This window comes from Schistocerca nitens, chromosome 7, assembly GCF_023898315.1.
Source record: "Schistocerca nitens isolate TAMUIC-IGC-003100 chromosome 7, iqSchNite1.1, whole genome shotgun sequence".
Lineage (NCBI taxonomy): Eukaryota > Metazoa > Arthropoda > Insecta > Orthoptera > Acrididae > Schistocerca > Schistocerca nitens.
In genome coordinates, this window is record NC_064620.1 from 404,606,641 (window position 1) to 404,630,135 (window position 23,495).

General features: G+C 39.6%; 1 protein-coding gene across 2 annotated transcripts in view; it reads left to right on the forward strand.

Annotated features, from left to right (window-relative positions):
* Positions 1-23,495, forward strand: part of LOC126194783 (protein Njmu-R1-like) — a 101,881-nt gene that overhangs the window by 35,019 nt on the left and 43,367 nt on the right. For both annotated transcript variants that reach the window (XM_049933082.1, XM_049933083.1), the window contains exons 3-4: positions 6,138-6,263; positions 9,078-9,264. In XM_049933082.1, the coding sequence (XP_049789039.1) occupies positions 6,138-6,263; positions 9,078-9,264 (313 nt within the window). The remainder of the gene's footprint in view (positions 1-6,137; positions 6,264-9,077; positions 9,265-23,495) is intronic.

Below are 23,495 nucleotides of genomic sequence, written 5' to 3' on the forward strand. Positions count from 1 at the left end.
CCTCAGGTGTGAACAATCACCTAAGGTGGGCGTGCCCCCTTCTGAAGAGGGCCCCCAGTTGCAAGGAGCGTGCCATCGAGGAATCTGGAGGATTTTCTCACAATGAGCCAATCACAGTCAACAGCTAGAAACATAAACAGAATGAGGCAAACAATTCAAAGACCCTCTCAGCTGCACCATGGTTCCTCATGGTTTCACATACTGAAGATGGTCGGTCCTGCGCTATGGTAAATTCGTTTATTATTCAGAAAGGTGTTGATGCAATTACTGGCCCTGTGAAATCCTGCTCTCGTTTGTGCAATGGCACTTTTCTTTTGGAGACTACTCCTGATTCTCAAGCACAGCAACAGCTCACAACTTGACTCCTCCATGGCTATCCTGTTCATGTCGAGGCCCATCAAACACTGAATTCTTCCTGTGGCGTTATTTGTACAAGGCTACTCGATGGTCTGACCAAGGCAGAAATCCAAACATACCTCTCAGATTAGGGTGTCATTGTAGTCCATCGGGTGACGAAAAAAGTAGATGTCTCCTGAGTGCACACATGCACTCTCTTTCTCACTTTTGATAGAGTGGTTCTTCTGTCAAAGATCAAAGCAGGTTATGAAATTATCATGGTCAGACCATATATTCTGAACCCAGTGTGGTGCTACCAATGTCATCTTTACACCCCACTCGAGAGTCCTGTCGAGGCCCAGCCAAATGTGTAATCTGTGGTAGTGATGCTCATGAGGGCGATTGCCAGCCTCCTCCTCCCCACAGCATCAACTGCAGTGGTGACCATGCTGCCTCCTCCCGTGATTGTCCAGTGTATCTCGATGGGTGGGCTGTACAAGAGATACAGGTGAAGGATAAAGTCCCTTACCTGGTTGCTTGCAAGTTGTTGTTTAGTCAGAAACCCCGTGTTTACCATCTGGCACCTAAAGTACAGTTCTTGCTACATCTTGCTCCATGAAGGGAATGGCTACACAGGTATGTGACCTCAAATTTAGCACCAATGTTGTGAGCAATCAGCAGGCTGGAAAGGACAGAAGGAATACTCCCTGAAGTCTTCCTGCATTCCTCCAGCCACAAACATCTGAGTTTTCTTCTGTCAACCAGAAAAGCCAGTTTGGTCCCTTAGGAATTCACACACATTCACTAGAAAAGTTCCAAGAAGTTAAACAAAGGAAAACAGTCTTCTCCTTCACTGTCTTGAAGATCCTCTTCTACAGTGTTGCACATGATACCCTCACCCAACCAACCTCCGTGTCGCCAGTGCGCACCACCAACCGTCTTTCTGCTCTGGACTCCACAGGTTGATAGAAGGAGAATGCCGACACTTCTGTAGACCTCATGGAGCAGGATCCTCCTGCCTCTGTGCCCTGTAGTGGCAAGTCTTCAAAGGCTGGCACTCAGCAGCTGCTGAGGTGACACCCATTCATTTATTCCTCATCACAACTCTCCTCCAATGGAATGTTTGCAGTCTTCAATCCAACAAAGAGGATTTATGGCTGCTCTTAGAATTGCACCATCCACTTGTTCTCTGCCTTCAGGAAACAATATCGCATTCTCACGACTGCTTTGAGCTCTTGCATTTCTTCCCGATCCGTTTTGAACTTCCCCCCGAGGACGGCATTCCATCTTATGGGGGAGTAAGAAATGGCGTGTGACGAGGGCCTCCCGTCGGGTAGACCGCTCGCCTGGTGCAAGTCTTTCGATTTGACACCACTTCAGCGACTTGCGAGTCGATGGGGATGAAATGATGATGATTAGGACAACACAACACCCAGTCCCTGAGCGGAGAAACTCTCCGACCCAGCCGGGAATCGAACCCGGGCCCTTACGATTGACAGTCTGTCAAGCTGACCATTCAGCTACCGGGGGCGGACATGGGGGAGTCATGCTGCTCATACGGGATGACGTTCATAGTCAATTCATCTCCCTGACTACCCGTGTTCAAGCTGTTGCAGTTTGCCTTTTCCTTCCTCACTTGACATTTCTCTTTGTACCGTTTGCATCCCTCCGTCATTTGATGTCAACAGGACAGACTTCCTCTACCTTATTGGGCAGATAACTACCCCTTTCTGCTGCCCGGTGACTTTAATGCACTCCATCCCCTTTGGTGTTCTTCTGGAACCTGTCCAAGAGGTGCCCTCTTGGCTGACCTTCTCAATCAACTTACCCTCTTGTGCCTTAATACAGGAGCACCCGTGTTCCTTTCAGACTCCATGCACACATATTCCCATTTAGACCTATCCTTCTGCACTGCCCAGCTTGTGCATCATCTCAAGTGGTCCATTATCTCTGGCACATACTCAAGTAACCATTTCTCATGTGCTATCTGTTTGCTGACTCCTAGCCCACCTATGTGTACACCCAAATGGCAGCTTAGTAAAGTGGATTGGAGGCTTTACTCCTCACTGGTGACATTTGATGGACAACGTATCCCCAGTTGTGATGACCAGGTAAATATCTTACAGAAATTATCCTTACTGCCACAGAACATTCCATTCCTCACACTTCCTCTTTACCGCACCATGTCTCAGTCCTCTGGTGGATTGAAACATGCCGCAATGCAATTCACGCATGGAGACATGCTCTCTGCATTTTTAACCATCATTCTACAAAGGCAAACTGCATCCATTATAAACAGTTGTGTGCACAGTGTCATCGCATTTCTTTGGGATTGTAAAAAAGCTAACTGGATTTCATCCAATATTTCTTTGAACAGTTCCTCTCCCTTTTCCGTCATGGGCCAACCTCTGACTTCTTGCTGGGACGAAGATCAATTCCCCAATTTCCAGCCTGACAGTAGCAGACAATGTCATTGTGGACCCTATTGCTATCTCCGACACCTTGGGCTGCCATTTTGTGGACATTTTGAGCTCCTCCTCCCACTATTACCCAGCCTTCCTCCATCGGAAGCAAGTGGAGGCAGCTCGGGCAATATCCATCTCTTCTCAGAATCGTGAGTGCTACAATGCCACCTTTACTGCGAGGGAGCTAGATCATGCTCTCACTTCATCCCGATACTCCACCTCAGGGCCAGACGATGTTCACATTCAGATGTTGCAGCACCTTTCTCTTTCGGGCAAGCACTTTCTGCTTCCATATGTGCAAATGCATCTGGGCAGAGGGCACATTTCCCAGGCTCTGGCATGAAGCCACTGTCATACACCTAATCCCGATAAGGACAAACATCTTCCTTCTAGCTACCACCCCATTTCTCTCACCAGCTGTGTTTGCTAGGTGATGGAACGTATGGTTCATGCCCAGCTGGTATAGTGGCTTGAGTCTCACAATTAACTAACCACTGAACAGTTTGGATTTCGAGTGTGCCATTCTGCAATTGACCATCTTGTCACTTTGTCCAACCATGTCATGAATGGTTTTTGCAGGAATCCCAGATTGTGGTCATGTTTGTCGATTTAGAGAAAGCTTACAACACCTGCTGGAGGACTGGTATCTTCCATACTCTCTACACGTGGGGCCTCCATGGCCACCTGCCCCATTTCCTTCAGGAATTTTTAAAAGACAGTTTTTAAGGTACTTGTGGGTTCTGTCTTGTCGGACACCTTTATCCAGAAAAACAGTGTGCCTCAGGGTTCTGTCCTCTTTGCTATCACCATTAACCCTACAATGGCCTGTCTCCCTCAGGCATCTCTGGCTCCCTTTTTGTTGATGATTTTGCATGTCTTGCAGTTTTCCATGGACCTGTCTCATTGAGCAGCATCTACAGTGATGTCTCAATCATTTTTACTCATGGAGCATTGACACTGGCTTTCGTTTTTCCGCTGACAAAACCATTTGTATGAATTTCTAGTGGTGCAATTGATTTCTTCAACCGTCTTTATATCTTGGGTCTGTTGCTCTTCCATTCATTGAAACTATGAAATTCTAAGGGTTCATGATCAATAGGAAACTTTCTTGGTCCTGCCATATGTCTTACCTTATAGCCTACTGTATGTGGTCCTTCAAAGTCCTACATGTCCTCAGTGGAACTTCGTGGGGAGCAGGTAGAACCACCGTTCTCTTTTTATACCGGTCCCTTGCCCATTTGCAATGAGACTATGGGTATTTCGTTTATGCATCCTCACTTCCATCCCTCTTACACTGTCTCAATACTATCCACCATTGTGTCATCCATTTGGCCACTGGTGCCTTTTACAATAGCCTGGTTGAGAGACTGTATGCTGAAGCTGCCGAACTACTGGTGACCTACCACCACGACTTTCTCCTCAGCAGATATGCATGCCGTTTGTCTGTCATGCATGGCCACTCATGCTATGCCCCTTCTTCGATGACTCCTTTGATTACCAGTATGGGGCACGTCCCTGTTCTCTGTTACCTTCTGGAGATTGCTTTCAGCTGTTGCTCCAGTAGCTTAACTCCACACTATGTGCAACATTCCCGGTGGGTGTAAACTCTTCACCATCTTGGCCCATGTTCCACATTGGCCTTCATTCATTTCCTAAGGGCACTACTGCAGCCTCGTTCCATCATCTTCAGTTTCACGACCTTCGCGTGGAACTTTGTGATAGTACCTTTGTGTACACTAACAGCTCTCGGACTGACTGTGGTGTCAGGTGTGCCTTCATCATTGCCACCAACATTTTTCAGTATCAGCTTCTGGAACACTGCTCAGTATTTACATTAGAGCTCTTCGCCCTGTGTCAGGCCATGCAATACATCCATCAACACAGGCTTTTCAGTTGTGTCTTCTGCTCTCAAAGCCTCTGTGTGTTGTACACTGTCCATCCCTTAGTGCAATGGTCCCAGGAAAGCTGTCATTTGCTCACTCTTGATCGAGCCACTGTGATGTTTATGTGGGTTCCTGGTCATGTCAGTCTGACAGGAAACGAGTTCGCTGATGCTGCTGCTGCCAAGGCTGCAGTCCTTATACCTCAGCCCTTTAGTTCTTAGATTCCCGCCGATGATCTCTACATTGCCGTCTGCCAGCAGGTGGTGTCACTTTGGCATCACCGCTGGTTCTCCCTTTATGGGAACAAGCTCCAGGCTATTAAGCCTCTCCCAGGAGCTTGGACAACCTCCTCTCGGCCCTCTCACCATAAGGAGATCATTTTAGCTAGATTGCGTATCTGGCACTGTCATTTTAGCCATTGCCATTTGGTATGTGGTGCTCTCCCACCACTTTGTCCTCATTGCAGTCAACTTTTGATGGTCTAGCATTTCCTGATGAAATGCCCTTTTTTTAATCTCTTTCCTTCTCGTTTGTGTTTGCTGTCTGAGTTATTGGCGACATGCAGGCTGTCGACCGTGTGTTACTTTTTACCCATCGTAGCAGTATGGCAAAGGCCATTTAATTTTTAGTTGATGGCCTCCATTTGTCTATGGCATATTTTATAGACCCTTCTCCATGTCCCTGTTTTTAACTCTCTTCTCTTTTGTCGATTGGGATTAATGTGTAGTCTTTTTTAACTCATCTATTTGTCTTTGTATTCTACAGTTCTTATGTGGGTGCATGTGACCCTAGTTGTTTTTGCACCCTAAAACAAAACAAACAGAAATGTGTTAACCTGTTCTGTTCACAGTTTAGTTGGAGTCCGAACAGCAAGCAACAAAATATGCACTTGACACATAATGAAGACTGCTAGGGGAGTTGTTGAAATATTGCAGAAAGAAAATGACACCATTAACTCTGCTGCAAACCCAGAAACTTTATCAATGACGGAAATTCTTTGTGTGTCTTCAAAATGAGCATTTTGCACTGGCACAAGCAACCTCTTTATTTGATCAGCTGCTCTGTATATAAGCTTCAAAATGTCTTAAAAGATATAATGAAACTTTAAAGATAAATAAACTCAAGTGTTTGAGGGCCTTCAAAAACAAGCTTAAGTACTACACACCTCTATTATTTTGCTTTCAGTAAAGAACACTAAATTGGAAGCTTCAAATGTAGAAGATTGTAAGATTTTTACAGAAGTCAGACTTCAAGCTTTTGTTCAGCACAAGGAGTAACCAATTACAAAGATGATTTAGCCCTGTGCTTTCTGCGTATTTTAGACATCATTTGTTTTTTTATTCTTGAAATACTTTATGTGCAAATAAGATTATTTCTTGGACCAACCTTCACTTTAGCCAATTCTCATGTAGTCTCGCATAAGGACTAAAATAAAAATAACTTTTGTTTTCAGATTGAAACTCCTCTCATCATCACTTACATCAGAGCAAGAATGTCTGCTGCAATTATTCCTGATAAGACGTCTGAAGAAGGGCGCTATATACACTGGGACAGGGAATTTTTCTGGAATGGAGTTTAGGTAAAGACTAGTGCTGCTTTTTTCCAAAATCTGCTTTGTACACAGATTTATTTGCCAATAAACACAATATGAGTAATAAGTGGATTGTAATGTAAATAAGAATTAAATTTTGAGAGTCATTAATTCAGTGTATGAAAAAGACATCTAAATGTTGGAAAAACTGTGACAGAGGTGTTTTTTTACATTTGCAGTCAGTTATATTCTGTTGCTGCAGCATATATTTCAATACAAAGAAAATAAGATAAAAAAGCATGTTTTTGGGGACATACTTGTTGAAAATAGTGATTGTTTTCCCAAACTGGATACTTAAGTTCAAGAATATCTTGAAGAGCATAAAGCTTTGGGAAGTGCAAAACGCTGCTCACCTTGAAGAGTAGGTGCAAGCCAAAAGTAAAAAATGCTCTTACTTTGTCATAGTGGGAACCAATGCATAAATTTATATTGCAACCACACTAAATACCACTACCAGAAATGGAATAGTACAAAAATAGAGACATGGAAATTCCAGGTTGGAATATGAGCAATGTAAGTAAAAGATAGATTGCTACTTCCCGTAAAGATGACATGTTAACTTGCAGATAGGCATAATTAAAAGACACTTACACATTAGCTTTTGGCCACATGTTAAGTTGCAGATAGGCATAATTAAAAGACACTTACACATTAGCTTTTGGCCACAGCCTCTATCACAAAAAGACACACACACACACACACACACACACACACACGAGGACCATCTCTGGCAGCTCGGACCAGAACGGTATTGTGGTCTGAGCTGCTGGAAATGGTATAGCAGTTATGTGTGCGTGAGGTGTGCTTACTGTGTGTGTGTGTGTGTGTGTGTGTGTGTGTGTGTGTGTGTGTTTCTCTCTCTTTTCCTGACAAAGGCTGCAGCCGAAAGCTAATGTGTAAGTGTCTTTTAATTGTGCCTGTCTGCAACTTAATGAGTCATCTTTACAGTAAGTAGCAATCTGTCTTTTCCTTACAGTGTCAAGTTTTCTTTCTTTCATTAACACCTGTCAACAACTCAACACTTCTGCTTCTCTGTGTCTGGTATCCTTTACTACAAAAAATTGATTTAGTTAATATAACACACTAAAAATACACTAAAGAGACTCACAGTACTTGATGAATAAGATATGGAGAAATGTTTAGAGTACTTTTAAAATACAATCAACTGTACATTACAAACATGTTTTTTTTAGTAAATGTAACACCCATAAATACACCTGCTAAGCAAGAACTACGATATCTGTTACTGAATACATTATAGTAAAACTAAAGCTGAAGAGCCATGTCAGAGATATAAGTGTTTTCAGAGGTTATAATATAATTTTGGCCATTCTGTAGTCATAACAATATTACCATTTTTTAGTTTACAAAATAAAAACATTACCCAAAAACCTTCAAAAGTCTACTTGATAGAAGAACAAGGAATGATACATCTTTATCAAAGGCATCAGTCAGCTAAGCTGTCAATTTCAATGATGGTATGAAAGTAGAGTGGTGAAATTTGGACTATCTATTGGAAGGGGGCTGCTTAAGAAATTGTTGAAACAAAAAACTGCTGCCATGAGCAGAGGTCTCTAAAAATTTGAACAGGCTACACAAGAAACTGTAGCTAGCAGCTACCAACCTTAATTGGGAAACATGCAGAAGAACAAAAAGTGAACCAAATGTGGTTGTAGATTTAGTACACCACAAGTCACAGAATAGATCCATTAATAATATTGATAATTACATACATCACACCCTATGAAAGTATTGAACTCTGCAGATCAAGAATGAGTAAAATTGGATTGTGTCACAGTGACTGAGTGGCTTATACATTATGGAAAGCTCTAATCTGATGCTAATGCAACAGTGTGTAGCCTCTAGGTAACTAGGTAATATTGCTACAGTGATACAACAAAAGAAAAACTACAAGTAGTCACAAGAGTAACTGAAAATCATAAAACAACATAATGTAGAACTTCTAAAGTACAGTATACCAGCATTTAAGTACAAACTTTTACTTCTTTTTACATCCAATTAAGTTCCAAAGAACTGGAATAGGATAGTGATTGAAAAAATAGAATGAATACTGAAAATAAGCCTCTTAGGCACTGGCTACAAATTATATAGTGTAGGTCTAAACAGCAGTCTAAATGCTATAAAAACCGATTTAATTACAGAGGAGCAAATAGAATTTAAATTGGAAAAAGCATGCTTAGTGGCAGTTTTCACCCAGACACAACTGATCAAAAGATATAGAGTTCAATTGAAGGCTTTGATATGCCATTTATAGGCTTCTAAAAATCTTCCAATAACATATCGAAAGCAAAACTATGAGCAGCAATGCAGAAGAGTGTGTGTGTTGCAGCATTTCAAAGCCACACCATAATACACCAATAACTTTAAATCTAGATGTGCATACAACTAAAGAAATTATGACTAGCGAAAGAGTTATCACACTGCTTAATGTTATGCAATACAACATTGTGTACACTGGAGCTGTGCAGAGTGCAAAGCTTCATAATGCAGAGTTCCCACCCCCCACAAAAAAAAAAAAAAAAAAAAAAAAAGTATATATTTGTAAAACCTTTATTATTTCAAAGTGGCACAGAAATAAAAAGTAATTTATAACATCGACACTCAAACAAACAATTAAATCATAGAAGACATTTTTATTTGACTGAGTACTGTTGTTAACTTATTGTTCATAATAATCTGTACGTTTGTCCTGATATGCTATGTATTTGTGAATAATTTTTCATTATGTATATGTATATGTAGTAGATAATTATCTCATTTTCTTATGTAAATACATTCCAGCTTGACAGAGAAACCAAGCTCACCAGCCGTTTGCTACTACATCCTGTTACCCTGTGGTTCAAGGAATACTCAGTCAGAGCAAGCTTTAATTTGTCTGCTTGCAGACACTGACACAAATCTGGAAGTATTCAGGCCAGAACTGACTCTATATTGTGAAGCATTAGCACAAAGGATTCCACAAAATGCAGTATGTATGTTTCACGCATGACTGTTCTGGTAAATTATTTTTTTAGAGTTTTGGTGGTGTTTGTAGGCTCACAAAATACTGCAAGTCAGGTGTGTTCAATATTTGGTTTCAAGATAAAATATGACAAGGTCCAGTTTGGACTTTGAGAAACAAACAAAATGAGTACAACTTTCAGCATTTTACACAAGTGTGCTGTACCCATACAGAAAACAGTTTGTCAATAAAGAAATCTTACATCTGAAAGCTGAAAGCAGGTGAGGCTGTTGTCTTTTCCAACTACATTCCAGTGAATTAGAAGTCATTAATACTGAGGGAAGTTCAGTAGAAGATCTTTTCAGCTCTCCAACGTGACCTGCCACTTTGTGTATACCCCATGACTAGGTGACTAGCAGTGTCCCCAAGTTGCATTTAGTCGCAAGCATATAACAGTCATTTCTAAAGATGAATAGGTCTTAAATCACCGGATCCTTGCGTCTGTTCACAAGTGCAGTTCACACCATTATGGGAAATCACATTAAAGTAAGGAAGTTTTTCTTTGTGACTAATCAAACTGCAAAGTGAGAAGTAGATGAAAATACAATTGTCACAGAAGAAACTAGTCTGCCGTGAAGAGAAGTGCTGCAGTTTCTGGTACTCATTACTGCAGCTCATCAGTCAAAAATTTGTAGTGCCTATTTAACTACAGAAGGCTTCAGTATTCTTCAGTACCCTGTATTGAGTACCTATAGTAGACTTTTTTTTGCACAAAAAAGGATCAGCTGGTAATGTGATGATATTCTACAACTAAAGAGATCAATGGGGCATGGAATGACATTTGTTATTGGTTCAAAATAATGATGAGAGTCATTGAGTGCAGAGAGACTATCACAGAAAAGTAATGGGGCTGTAATTTGATGCCCCTAGTACTCTTTGTACTTCTTGAATATTAGCAATCATTGAAGGCTTTGTGAAATTCATATAAGGTTTCTACTTCTGGCAGCACTAGGCTACAATGGCTGATAGACTCCTGGAACTTGGGGTTCCATCATCTGCCAAATGTTAGAAGGAAAATATGAAGTATGTGAGAATATTCTGGGATTAGGCACAAAAGATACATATTTATGATAGACAGAGAGAAATAGAACAGAAAAGCATAATGAATGATATTGTTTTAAAAACTTTTCTCCTCCATCTCTCAGCCTGTTATTCCACATCACATTTTTTCCAATTCTTGTATAATTTTCTCATCAGATTCTTGAGTGTTTCCATTTGCCTTCAATCTTTCATTGTTCTTTTGCTGGATGAGGCACCCCAAATTTTCAACACATCAGTCCTTCAGTTTTTTTGTCTGTACCTATCCTGAAAAATGAAAATCCACAATCACCTTGTGATTTCTGGTCAATCAACATCTTAACCACTGCATCCAAAGCCCTGGAATATATTTTTCATGACCAAATTACTGAATACTTATGGAAATTCAATTATCATAACAAATATCAGTCCAGCTTTCGTAAACTCTGTAGCACAAACACTGCGTTAATTAAGAGTAACTGATGACCTGAAATATGCCATGGACAATCATGAGGCCCCGATATTGACACTGCTGGACTTCAGCAAAGCATTTGATACTGTCAGCTGTGACATACTGTTTGGAAAATTATACATCTAATAGAAATCAAAGTCTTGTGTGTACAAATTTTTTCCTCAAATTAGATTGTTCTTTCACTTTGTTGTCACAGTTGCTGTTAACTTGACATTCCAGCCACTCCTTTGAAAATTTAAGTAGTGCATCCCTTTGTGTTCCCATACAGGTGCACTAATCTCATGGCATATGCAAAATCTAAGAAATTTCTTTTTCACTTCAAGCCAAGAATTTTCAGAAGTTAAGTATTGGTACTGTTCTTTGTGCTAACAAACAGGAAAATCTGTAGTTTCAAAATTCACCATGTTTGCATAACTTTCGTCATTAGTCACATGGATTGAACACTGATTTTCAATAACTTGTGCACTATTTAAGTTCTCAACATACTGCTTTTTACATATAGTTTCATCTATCTCCTCTGTGGTTGGTCTTTTCTTCAGCCAATTCATCAAACTCGTGATGACACAGTAAGTACATGATATACAAGTAAAGTTACATGTCCTTTAATCAGCACATAGGCCACTTCACAAATGCACATACTAATTCCGTTTCCACCCTCCAACGAAAATGGACTTAATACTTATGCTAATAGTGTTGCTCACATGTAGCTGTAGACTGTAGTTGTGGGAAAACAGACTTGCACTCAATGAATTTCATAATTGTTGATTTCAATAAAACTTATATAGATATGCTTTGGAATAAAGATTTCCGGGAATGCCATTCTCACTCATCCTCATTTAAACAAAGCACTATCTGTAGGGAATAAAAGTGTTGCTGGAAGCATGTTCCCTCAGGAATGCAATGGGGTTCAATTCTGGACCCACAGTTGTTCAAACGGCAATGGTATCTCATGAGTTTTGTGCTCCTATATCATTTCTATGCTGACAAACTCCATCTTTGCCTAAGTGCCAGACGTGAAGACATCAGTACTGTGATTATTCAAATGAACAATAATCTGTCTTCATTGGTAAGATGAGCACAAAATGTGGGACCAAAACTAAATACCCAAAAAGTCCCAAATACTTTTTAGTATCCCATCATAAACTAATGAGTTATGAATTTAAAGAACAGTTACATCCAATTCAAATACTATATCAAAAAATAGTGGAGAACTTATGGTGCAACTTTAGATGAGCATTTCAACTGGATGTAAAATACTGTCACCTCACGTAGGAAGACTTCTTCTTGCCCCTATGCTCTCCAGAAGTTTTGGAAGAGATTTCCACTGAATGTGAAACATGGACTTGTGCCATCATTTGTTCTACCAAACCTACACTATTTCAATGTAATGCAACACTGGGAGCAGTGAGAACTTTAGATGGTTAGAACTAATCATGCATGGGTGTGTGCAATATATCTGCAACATCTGTCAGATTGACCATGTCTGTGCTTCATACACCCTGTTAGGTTGGTTGCAGACTAGACACGTTACTTGACTACCATACAATATGTTTAATTCATTGCCTTCTCAGTGTGCAAGTGCCTCAGAATCTAATGTCAAAAGTTAAGTACCTTTTATCTCATCATAATCATAACACAATGTTTGACTTACCCAGTATCTGAGCTGCACGCGTCCATAAAACAAAAACAGTAAGAAACTCCTCCTCTGTAGGTGCTGTTGTAAAATTACAAACTATCAGAGCCACAATGAAATCAGAGATTATAGTTTTGTCTGTTGCTTCTTTAAAATAATGACACTGAACTTTTCACAAATTTGATAAAATTGGTAGTTGCATGTTACTAAAAATCTATACATATTATAAATTAAGATTCCCTGCTGTGTTTTTTCTGTCTGTATGTTTGGGCTGATCTCAAGAACTACTGTAGGGATTTTGATACAGTTTTCACTAATAGACTGATTCATGAGGAAGGTTTGTGTATATTATTTATTAGTGATATCATATGCCAGATAATTTTTCCATCGGTAGATACTTAGTACTATGTATGTGGAGCCAGAGCATGTCTCTAATAAAAAATAATACTCATCTTGCATGTTCATCATTATGTTAACAATAGGGGTTACAATCTCTCCACTGCAGCCTCTGCCTATCTGAGTTTTTAGTATGTGGAATGTAATGGCGACATTCTAAATGGAAAACTGGTTCCACAAATGTCATTTTTTTAGATTTCTTGAAGGCTTTTAACACCGTTTCTCACAATTGACCTCTAATCAAATTGCGTGCCTACAGAGTATCATCTCGGTCGTGCAACTAGAGTCACAGTTTCCTGTCAGAAAGATCACAGTTTGTAGTAACTGACATAAAGTCGTCGAGTAAAACAGAAGTAATATCTGGCATTCTCAAATGAAGTGTCATAGCCCCTCTGCTGTTCCTGATCTATATAAATTATTTAGGAGACAGTCTAAGCATCCCTCTTAGATTATTTGCAGGAAATATTGTCATTTGCCGCCTTTTAAAGTTATCAGATGACCAAAACCAACTGTAAAATGATTTAGACAAGATATCTGTTTGATGTGAAAAGTGGCAGTTGCCTCCAGATAATGAAAAGCGTGAAATCATCCACATGAGTACTAAAAGGAATCTGCTACATTTTGTTTACATGATTTAGGGATTACAATTATGAATAACTTAATCTGGAATGATCACATGGAAAATGTTGTTGGGGAAAGCTAACCAAAGACTATGTTTCATTGGCAAGACACTAGGAAGATGCAATAGGTCTACTAGAGAGAATGCCTACACTACACTTGTCTGTCCTCCATTCGAGTATTGCCATGTGATATTATCTCCTTACCAAGTAGGATTGATGGAGGACATTAGAAAAGTCCAAAGAAGGGCAGCTCATTTTGTATTATCACACAATGGGAGAGAGAGTCACGGATATGATATGCAAGTTAGGGTGGCAATCATCAAAACAAAGGCTTTTTCGCTGCGGCATAATCTTTTCACAAAATTTCATTCACGAACTTTCTACTTTGAATGGGAAAATATTTTGTTGGTGCCCACCTACGTAGGGAGAAAAGACCATAGTGATAAAATTAAAGAAATCAGTGCTTGTATGCAAATATTTAATGTTTGTTTTTGCTGTGCACCATTCAAGAGCGGAACGGTAGGAAAACAGCTTGAAGGTGGTTCGAAGAGCCCTGTGCCTGGCATTTAAATGTGAATTGCAGAGTAATCATGCAGATATAGATGTAGATGAAATTTGTGAACACAACTCTCTTAGTTTTGACTGAAATTGTCCTTTAGAAAAACTAAGTGCATTTTCCAAACAATCTGAGCAGAAACTATATTGTACAGTGTGAAATGAGGTGCCTACATGCACTGTTGTGGGCTGATGTGTACTGGTTTGGTGGATCCAGCCACCATCTGTATCTATCTTTTTAAAAATCAAAACCCTTACACTTTTTATGATATTACAAATTTAATAATGTTATAATTACTAAAATTAATTACAAATAAAATAGGTCACACTGTGGCATATGTAATAAAGTACGAAAAGACTGGCTACTCATGAGAATAAAAAGGGTAACATTTCAGTTTCACATTTACAATATATTTTTTAACACTCTCAAGTTATTAGTTCTTAATTTAAAATGTACTTATTTCCTTACATTATTTGCTAATGTTCCTGGCATAATACAAGATTGGATATTTCCATTTGGTTTGCTTGTTTTTTGGCATCTAATCGAATTTAATCTATTGAATGAATTTGTGTGTAGCCTGATAATATAATAATGTTTACGTAGCAAACACATATAGCTTTATCATAATTCATTAATAATAGCATTGTCTGTATTCAAACACAGCTCATTGACCAGAAATTAGCAGGAATAAATAAATAAAGCCATTAGTCAATATTTACAAATGTAACAAAATGTAGCTTGACTGGTATACTTTATGTGTTATTGAATATTTCAAAATATGCTTTTGAGTCCATTACATTACACTGTCCACCTTTAAGACAAGCTACACCACACTCTGTGCACTGTTCAATACCATGTTGCTTTTAAGAAGAAGCTGGGCAATTTTCTTCTATCTACCTCATAAAATTTCCCCAAAAATTATTGTATGTGGCCAGTTTCCCCTCTCATCTCCTCCCAGTTATGCTTCTTTCTCTTTAAATTTCTCAGTCAATCACTCCACTTTCTTTCTCCTATCTTCAGTGTTTTTCATCACTTACCTCATTCTGTATGTTATATGTAGAATCCAACATTTAGAGATTACCGTAGTGCAGGAGAAAAACACACACACACACACACACACACACACACACACACACACACACAGCTACAGTCATTTATGAGAGGAACAGAGACAAAGGCAAATGTACAGGCAGGTAGGTTTAAACTTCAAGCTCTAGCAGCAATGCACATGAGAGAAAGGGAGAGGGCGAAGGCGGCATGGACCTTGCCATTGGTATAGTGGCTTGTATGCCTCAGCGATAGAGATAGCTGTGCCACAGGTGCAACCACAGCTGAGTGGTATCTGCTGATCTGTTGAGAGGCCAGACAAACATGTGGTTCCTGAAGATGGGTGGTGGCCTTTTCAGTGGTTGCAGGGGCAACAGTCTGGGATGGTTAACTGATCTGGCCTTGTAACATCAATCAAAATGACCTTGCTGTGCCCTTAATCGGGCAGGTGGGCTAGACAATTTAAAAATGGAAACGGATAGGTTGGAGTTAGGTGACGGGAGGAACGGGACTTCTGGCCAGGTGAGTACAGGGTTAAAAATATAAAATCAAATAGGGGTAATGCAGGAGTAGGTTTAATAACGAATAAGCCTTTTAATTTTATAACAACTCCCCTAACATGAAATTAATCCTGTGTTTCAGAATTATTATTTTAACCGTGATTGCTTTTCTCACATACATATTTGTCGTACTCGTGATGGCTCTGGTGTGACTTATTCGCTCTTCCATGCCAAATGATCTCCACCTGCAAATCTATCCCTTCTAGGACAATGGGGCAATTCCCACCAGTGATGCCACTGTGCTGTAGCGAAGAAGCATAGGGGCGAGTCATTCTGTCACATACAGGATAAATACTTGTAATCTTACAGGGGCCAAGTTAAAGTGTGTGATCTGCAGGTAGACAGGTGGCAGAGGCAGCAGTGAAGAAGACAATTCATTAAAGATATGACAATAGATGCATAAGGGGAAAATTAACAGAGTTGTGAACTTTTCCTGATGAAAATCTCACTTGAAAGATCCATTCCCAATCTCAGTACTTATTCTGTACTTTCTTTTTCTCTCATTGGGAACTTTTGAGAACCATTTGTCAGTGCTGCTTTTCGTCAATAGCACTGTTCAATTTAATTTAGTTTCTTCTTCCACTAAAGAACCGTTCAAAATTATTTATGCTAGAGCATTCCTATTTTCTGAAATAAAAAAGTGTGTTTTACTTTACCTCGAAGACTGATGTTTTTGGGAGAGTGACCATTAACAAAGCAACACTAAAGGTAATGCTCGTAAACATCACTAAATTTAATGACAATCAGGCACTTGTTATGACATAGCTAATGAATTGATTTTTTTCTACTCCAGCTGACTACAACATGGTATTTGAACTTGTACTGATATATTCTGTGATCATGCTGTTCTCCACATAAATACTTGAGAATGATTCATAATGAAGCTGATCCAGCTAGTAGATAAAACTACAACATAATTAGCAACTGGAGAATTTGATTTCAATGAATTCTGTAACATTCTACATTTATTTGTTCATTTTGTTGTTGTGGTCTTCAGTCCAAAGAATGATTTGCTCCAGCTCTCCATTCTAGTCCATCCTGTGCAAGCCTTTCCACCTCTACGTAATTACTGCTTCAAACTTTCAAGATACAGCTTGGATGATAGTTGAACAAGCATACAGTGGATTCACAGCAAATGGTTTAAGACTTAAGCTCACAAAGACTCTTAACAAGTAGTTTCAGACAAGCAAGAAAGATCCCATTTTCAATGTAGACTGTCTCTTTGTTTACGATTCAGAGTGAAGTTACATACGCTGGTGCAAATGTATATAGCAAGCTCCCATTTAACATAAAGCAAGAAATAGGAAACTCTACCAACCCAAAAGAAAATTAAAAACAACCTCATTAGCCACTCATACAAATTATCTGATTATCTAGATTCAGGGGCTGAACATCTTTGTTCGGTGAGTGGGAAGTTGAAGTGTTCATTGTAGAGCTGCACGACTAATCATTGGTGTATTGTAAACTGCTCTCAGTATTTATACACTGATTGGCACAAAAAATGCAACACATGATAAGAGATGTGTAATTTGCCTCAATGATACAGACAGTGATAGCATAGGAGCAACCACAGTGGATGGGTATCTGTGCAGAGGCCAGACAAGCATGTGGTTCCTGAAGAAAAGAAGCAGTTTTTTCAGTAGTTGCTGGGGCAGTTGTCTGGATGATTGAGTGATCTCGCCTTGTAACATGCCTTCATGGCCTTGCTGTGCTGGCACTGCTAATAGGTGAAAGCAAGGAAAAACTATAGCAGTTACTTTCCCTGAGGAAATGCATCTCTGCTAGGTGGTTAAATGGTGATTGCTTCCTCTTGGGTAAAATATTCCAGAGGTAAAGCAGTTCCCCATTCAGGTCTAAGACTGTAAACTACCCAGGAGGATGTTGTCATCAGGAAAAACAAAACCGGCATTCTACAAATCAGAGCATGGAATGTTCAACCCCTTGATTGTGTAGGTTGGCTAGAAAATTTAAGAAGGGAGGTAGACAAGTTTGGAGACAGATTTGGTAGGGATTAGTGAAGTTTGGTGGTAGAACGAATAGGACTTCTGCCAGGTGGGTGCAGGGTTATAAATACAAAATCAAATAGAAGTAATGCAGGAGTAGTTCTAATCATTAACAAAATAAGAATACAGGTACACTACTATGGGCAGCATAGTGAACACATTGGCAGCTTTACTGTATGGTTAAATGATGATGGCGTCCTCTTGGGTAAAATACTCCGGAGGTAAAATAGTCCCCCATTCGGATCTCCGGCGGGGACTACTCAGGAGGACGTTGTTATCAGGAGAAAGACAACTGGTGTGGCTGGCTCTGAGCACTATGGGACTCAACTGCTGTGGTCATAAGTCCCCTAGAACTTAGAACTACTTAAACCTAACTAACCTAAGGACAGCACACAACACCCAGCCATCACGAGGCAGAGAAAATCCCTGACCCCGCCGGGAATCGAACCCGGGAACCCGGGACAACTGGTGTCCTACGGGTCGGAGCGTGGAATGTCAGATCCCTTAATCGGGCAGGTAGGTTAGAAAATTTAAAAAGGGAAATGGATAGGTTAAACTTAGATATAGTGGGAATTAGTGAAGTTTGGTGACAGGAGGAACAAGACTTTTGGTCAGGTGAATACAGGGTTATAAATACAAAATCAAATAGGGGTAATGCAGGAGTAGGTTTAATAATGAAGAAAAAAAAAAGGAGTGCAGGTAAGCTACTACAGCACAGCATAGTGAACACATTATTGTGGCCAAGATAGACACGAAGCCCACACCTACTACAGTAGTACAAGTTTACATGCCAACTAGCTCTGCAGATGATGAAGAAATTGATGAAATGTATGATGAGATAAAAGAAATTATTCAGGTAGTGAAGGGGGACGAAAATTTAATAGAGAAGGAAAGGGAGAGAAGGAAACATAGTAGGTGAATATGAATTGGGGGAAAGAAATGAAAGAGGAAGCCGACTGGTAGAATTTTGCACAGAGCATAACTTAATCATAGCTAACACTTGGTTCAAGAATCATGAAAGGAGGTTGTATACATGGAAGAATCCTGGAGATACTAAAAGGTATCAGATAGATTATATAATGGTAAGACAGAGATTTAGGAACCAGGTTTTAAATTGTAAGACATTTCCAGGGGCAGATGTGGATTCTGACCACAATCTATTGGTTATGAACTGTAGATTAAAACTGAATAAACTGCAAAAAGGTGGGAATTTAAGGAGATGGGACCTGGATAAACTGACTAAACCAGAGGTTGTACAGAGCTTCAGGGAGAGCATAAGGGAACAATTGACAGCAATGGGGGAAAGAAGTACAGTAGAAGAAGAATGGGTAGCTCTGAGGGAGAAGTAGTGAAGGCAGCAGAGGATCAAGTAGGTAAAAAGACGAGGGCTAATAGAAATCCTTGGGTAACAGAAGAAATATTGAATTTAATTGATGAAAGGAGAAAATATAAAAATGCAGTAAATGAAGCAGGCAAAAGGGAATACAAACGTCTCAAAAATGAGATCGACGGAAAGTGCAAAATGGCTAAGCAGCGATGGCTAGAGGACAAATGTAAGGATGTAGAGGCTTGTCTCACTAGGGGTAAGATAGATACTGCCTACAGGAAAATTAAAGAGACCTTTGGAGAAAAGAGTACCACTTCTATGAATATCAAGAGCTCAGATGGAAACCCAGCTCTAACCAAAGAAGGGAAAGCAGAAAGGTGGAAGGAGTATATAGAAGGTCTATACAAGGGCGATGTACTTGAGGACAATATTATGGAAATGGAAGAGAATGTAGATGAAGATGAAATTGGAGATACGATACTGCGTGAAGAGTTTGACAGTGCACTGAAAGACCTAAGTTGAAACAAGGCCCCGGGAGTAGACAACATTACATTAAAACTACTGTCGGCCTTGGGAGAGCCAGTCCTGACAAAACTCTACCATCTGGTGAGCAAGATGTATGAGACAGGCGAAATACCCACAGACTTCAAGAAGAATATAATAATTCCAATACCAAAGAAAGCAGGTGTTGACAGATGTGAAAATTACCGAACTATCAGTTTAATAAGCCACAGCTGCAAAATACTAATACGAATTCTTTACAGACGAATGGAAAAACTGGTAGAAGCGGACCTCGGGGAAGATCAGTTTGGATTCCGTAGAAATGTTGGAAAACGTGAGGCAATACTAACCTTACGACTTATCTTAGAAGAAAGATTAAGAAAAGGCAAACCTACGTTTCTAGCATTTGTAGACTTAGAGAAAGCTTTTGACAACGTTAACTGGAATACTCTCTTTCAAATTCTGAAGGTGGCAGGGGTAAAATACAGGGAGCGAAAGGCTATTTACAATTTGTACAGAAACCAGATGGCAGTTATAAGAGTCGAGGGGCATGAAAGGGAAGCAGTGGTTGGGAAAGGAGTGAGACAGGGTTGTAGCCTCTCCCCGATGTTATTCAATCTGTATATTGAGCAAGCAGTGAAGGAAACAAAAGAAAAATTTGGAGTAGGTATTAAAATTCATGGAGAAGAAGTAAAAACCTTGAGGTTCGCCGATGACATTGTAATTCTGTCAGAGACAGCAAAGGACTTGGAAGAGCAGTTGAACGGAATGGACAGTGTCTTGAAAGGAGGATATAAGATGAACATCAACAAAAGCAAAACGAGGATAATGGAATGTAGTCAAATTAAATCGGGTGATGCTGAGGGAATTAGATTAGGAAATGAGACACTTAAAGTAGTAAAGGAGTTTTGCTATTTAGGGAGTAAAATAACTGATGATGGTCGAAGTAGAGAGGATATAAAATGTAGACTGGCAATGGCAAGGAAATCGTTTCTGAAGAAGAGAAATTTGTTAACATCAAATATAGATTTAAGTGTCAGGAAGTCGTTTCTGAAAGTATTTGTATGGAGTGTAGCCATGTATGGAAGTGAAACATGGACGATAACCAGTTTGGACAAGAAGAGAATAGAAGCTTTCGAAATGTGGTGCTACAGAAGAATGCTGAAGATTAGATGGGTAGATCACATAACTAATGAGGAGGTATTGAATAGAATTGGGGAGAAGAGGAATTTGTGGTACAATTTGACGAGAAGAAGGGACCAGTTGGTAGCACATGTTCTTAGGCATCAAGGGATCACGAATTTAGCATTGGAGGGCAGCGTGGAGGGTAAAAACCGTAGAGGGAGACCAAGAGATGAATACACTAAGCAGATTCAGAATGATGTAGGTTGCAGTAGGTGCTGGGAGATGAAGAAACTTGCACAGGATAGGGTAGCATGGAGAGCTGCATCAAACCAGTCTCAGGACTGAAGACCACAACAACAACAACAACAGTGAACACATTATCATAGCCAAGACAGAAACAAAGCCAACACCCACCACAGTACTGCAAGTTTATACGCCATCTAACTCCGCAGGTGGTGAAGAGATTGAAGGAATGTATGATGACATAAAAGAAATTATTGAGAATGTTAAGGGATTGGAAAATTTAATTGTGATGGACGACTAGAATTGAGTAGTAGGAAGAGGAAAAGAGGGAAAAATAGTAGGAGAATATGGACTGAGGGAAAGGAATGAAAGAGGGAGTCGTCTAGTAGAATTTTACATAGAGCATAATTTGATCACAGTCACTTGGCTTAAGAATCATGAATAAAAGTTGTGTGTGAAGAAGAGCCATGGAGACACTGTCAGGTTTCAGATTGATTATATAATGGTAAGACAGAGATTTCAGAACCATATCATAAACTTTAAGACATTTTTAAGAGCTGTGAGCACTTGTTCATCTTCAATAATGTGTAACATCTCCCTTCTGCCATAAGCTCTTTGGTTTCCGGGTTTTTGGAGGAGGTAGTGTGAACCAAAAGAAGGGGGGGAAAATTGGCAAACAAGGGCTCTAAAGTGAATTGTTTTGGTCCATCTACCTCTTCCAAAGATATGGAAACCAACTTGTAGTAGAAGAGATGTTTCACAGTACTGAAGATGAAAAAGTGCTTATAGCTCTTAAGGTATACATTTTAGATCCCATGTTTACCAGACATATTTCTTGAGTTTTGGTCCATACTACCATCTCTATCATGGAGCGAGAGACATGTTAAGAGTAGAGAATATCTGATTATTCTTTGGAGAAGTATCTCTGACTTTTTGATGTGTGTAGTTCTGTGATGAGAAATAAAGTTTGTTGTGGATCTAGCACACTATTGTTACTATATTTTCACGATACAACATTTTTTGGTCCCTAAACCCAAGATAAAGTGACATGAGAAGAAAAGGACAGAACTAAAAAGATGAGCTGAATGACAAGAAAAGGCAAACCTTTCTCATACAATGCTGATAAGTACAACTACAAAACAGTAATACTTCTGGAGTACTAGGCATGCTCTGTGGCAGTAAGAAGGTAATTTGATGCTTGGAATGTATGTGAGATCTGCATACCATTTGTGTGCTTCTGTCATGTTTAAATAAAATGGTGTCTTGCTTATAACAATAAGCTTATAACAATAACAGACACTATTTAGAAATGCTACTGTGAAGGTGCATATGACTAGTGCTGCCACCTGGCTGTTTATTGTACTAACTAGTGCTGTATTTAGAGGGTTGTTGACTATACTACTCAGACTTGTGATCCTCGGGTAACACTGATTGAGAAACAGCTCATTGCAAGCCGCCACTGCCATACATTTCCAAATAACGTTACAGATGGACATGATGGATGACAGTTCAGAAGCACAATTACATGGCCTAAAGAGGAAATGCATTTTGGAACATGGAAGGCTATACTGCCCTACGACTTATCATAAAAGATAAGTAAAAGAAAGACAAACCTATGTTTATAGCATTTGTAGATTTGGAGACAGCTTTTGACAATGTTTACTGGAATACATACTTTAAATTTTTGAAGGTAGCAGGGATGAAAGGTTGTTGACAACTAGTACAGAAACCAAAAGGCATTTATAAGAGTTGAAGGGCATGAAAGATAAGCTTTGATTGAGAAAGGAGACAAAGGCCTAGTTGGCCGAAATTATTTTGTGACGGTCTTTTTGTTGTGCCTATTTGCTACACAGCATCTCTGCTATATCGTGAGGAGCAACTATCCTTTCATAATATTGTTACATTCCATTGTGGATTTTCCATTTTTTTATTTTGCCTGATGTCTTTTCTTCCATCCTAACCCAGAGCTGTTTTCCTTTGTGACTATTTTCTAATGCATTACTATATTCAATGACTGTCCTTCTTTCTCTTCTTTCCTGTGTTTCTCTTGTCGCCTTACAAACTGCACTGCACGCTCTACTTATGAGCCATACTCTATATTCTATCAACCATCTTGGCCACGCACAACAGACAGCTACAAGACCACGCTGATTGTTGGTGCAGCATCTTGTCCCTCACATTACCCCCACTGATATCATTAAATCAATACCTTCAAATTGATCACTCTCCCGTATTTTCACATGTTATTTCCCACACCTTTCCGATGCCACACAACCTTGTATCTCATCCTACCAACCCCTCCTCACCCCCCATGCTTCCTCCACCCTATTCCAGTTCACACCTAGTAATTTCATGTCATCTAGTCACATCTGTCATCCCCCTGCTTCACACTTATCTGTCCTCCAGACTGCAACCCACAATATATATTTTTTATTTATATCTTTTCTGGTATCTCATTTTGACTTCGCGCCAATTTTAGTGAGTTTTTGTGTTTCACTATTCTTATACTCTCTTAGATTTCATCTTGTACCCCCTTTTTCCATTCATTCCATCCTTTTTGTGATTTTTCCCACGTATTTGGGTGTATTTTTGTGAACTTTTTCGGATGTAATTCCACATTACTTATGTAATTTTTTCCATATTTTCCTTGCTTCTTCCATCTGCATCAATACAGAAAAGTTTGCTTATCCCTAACCAG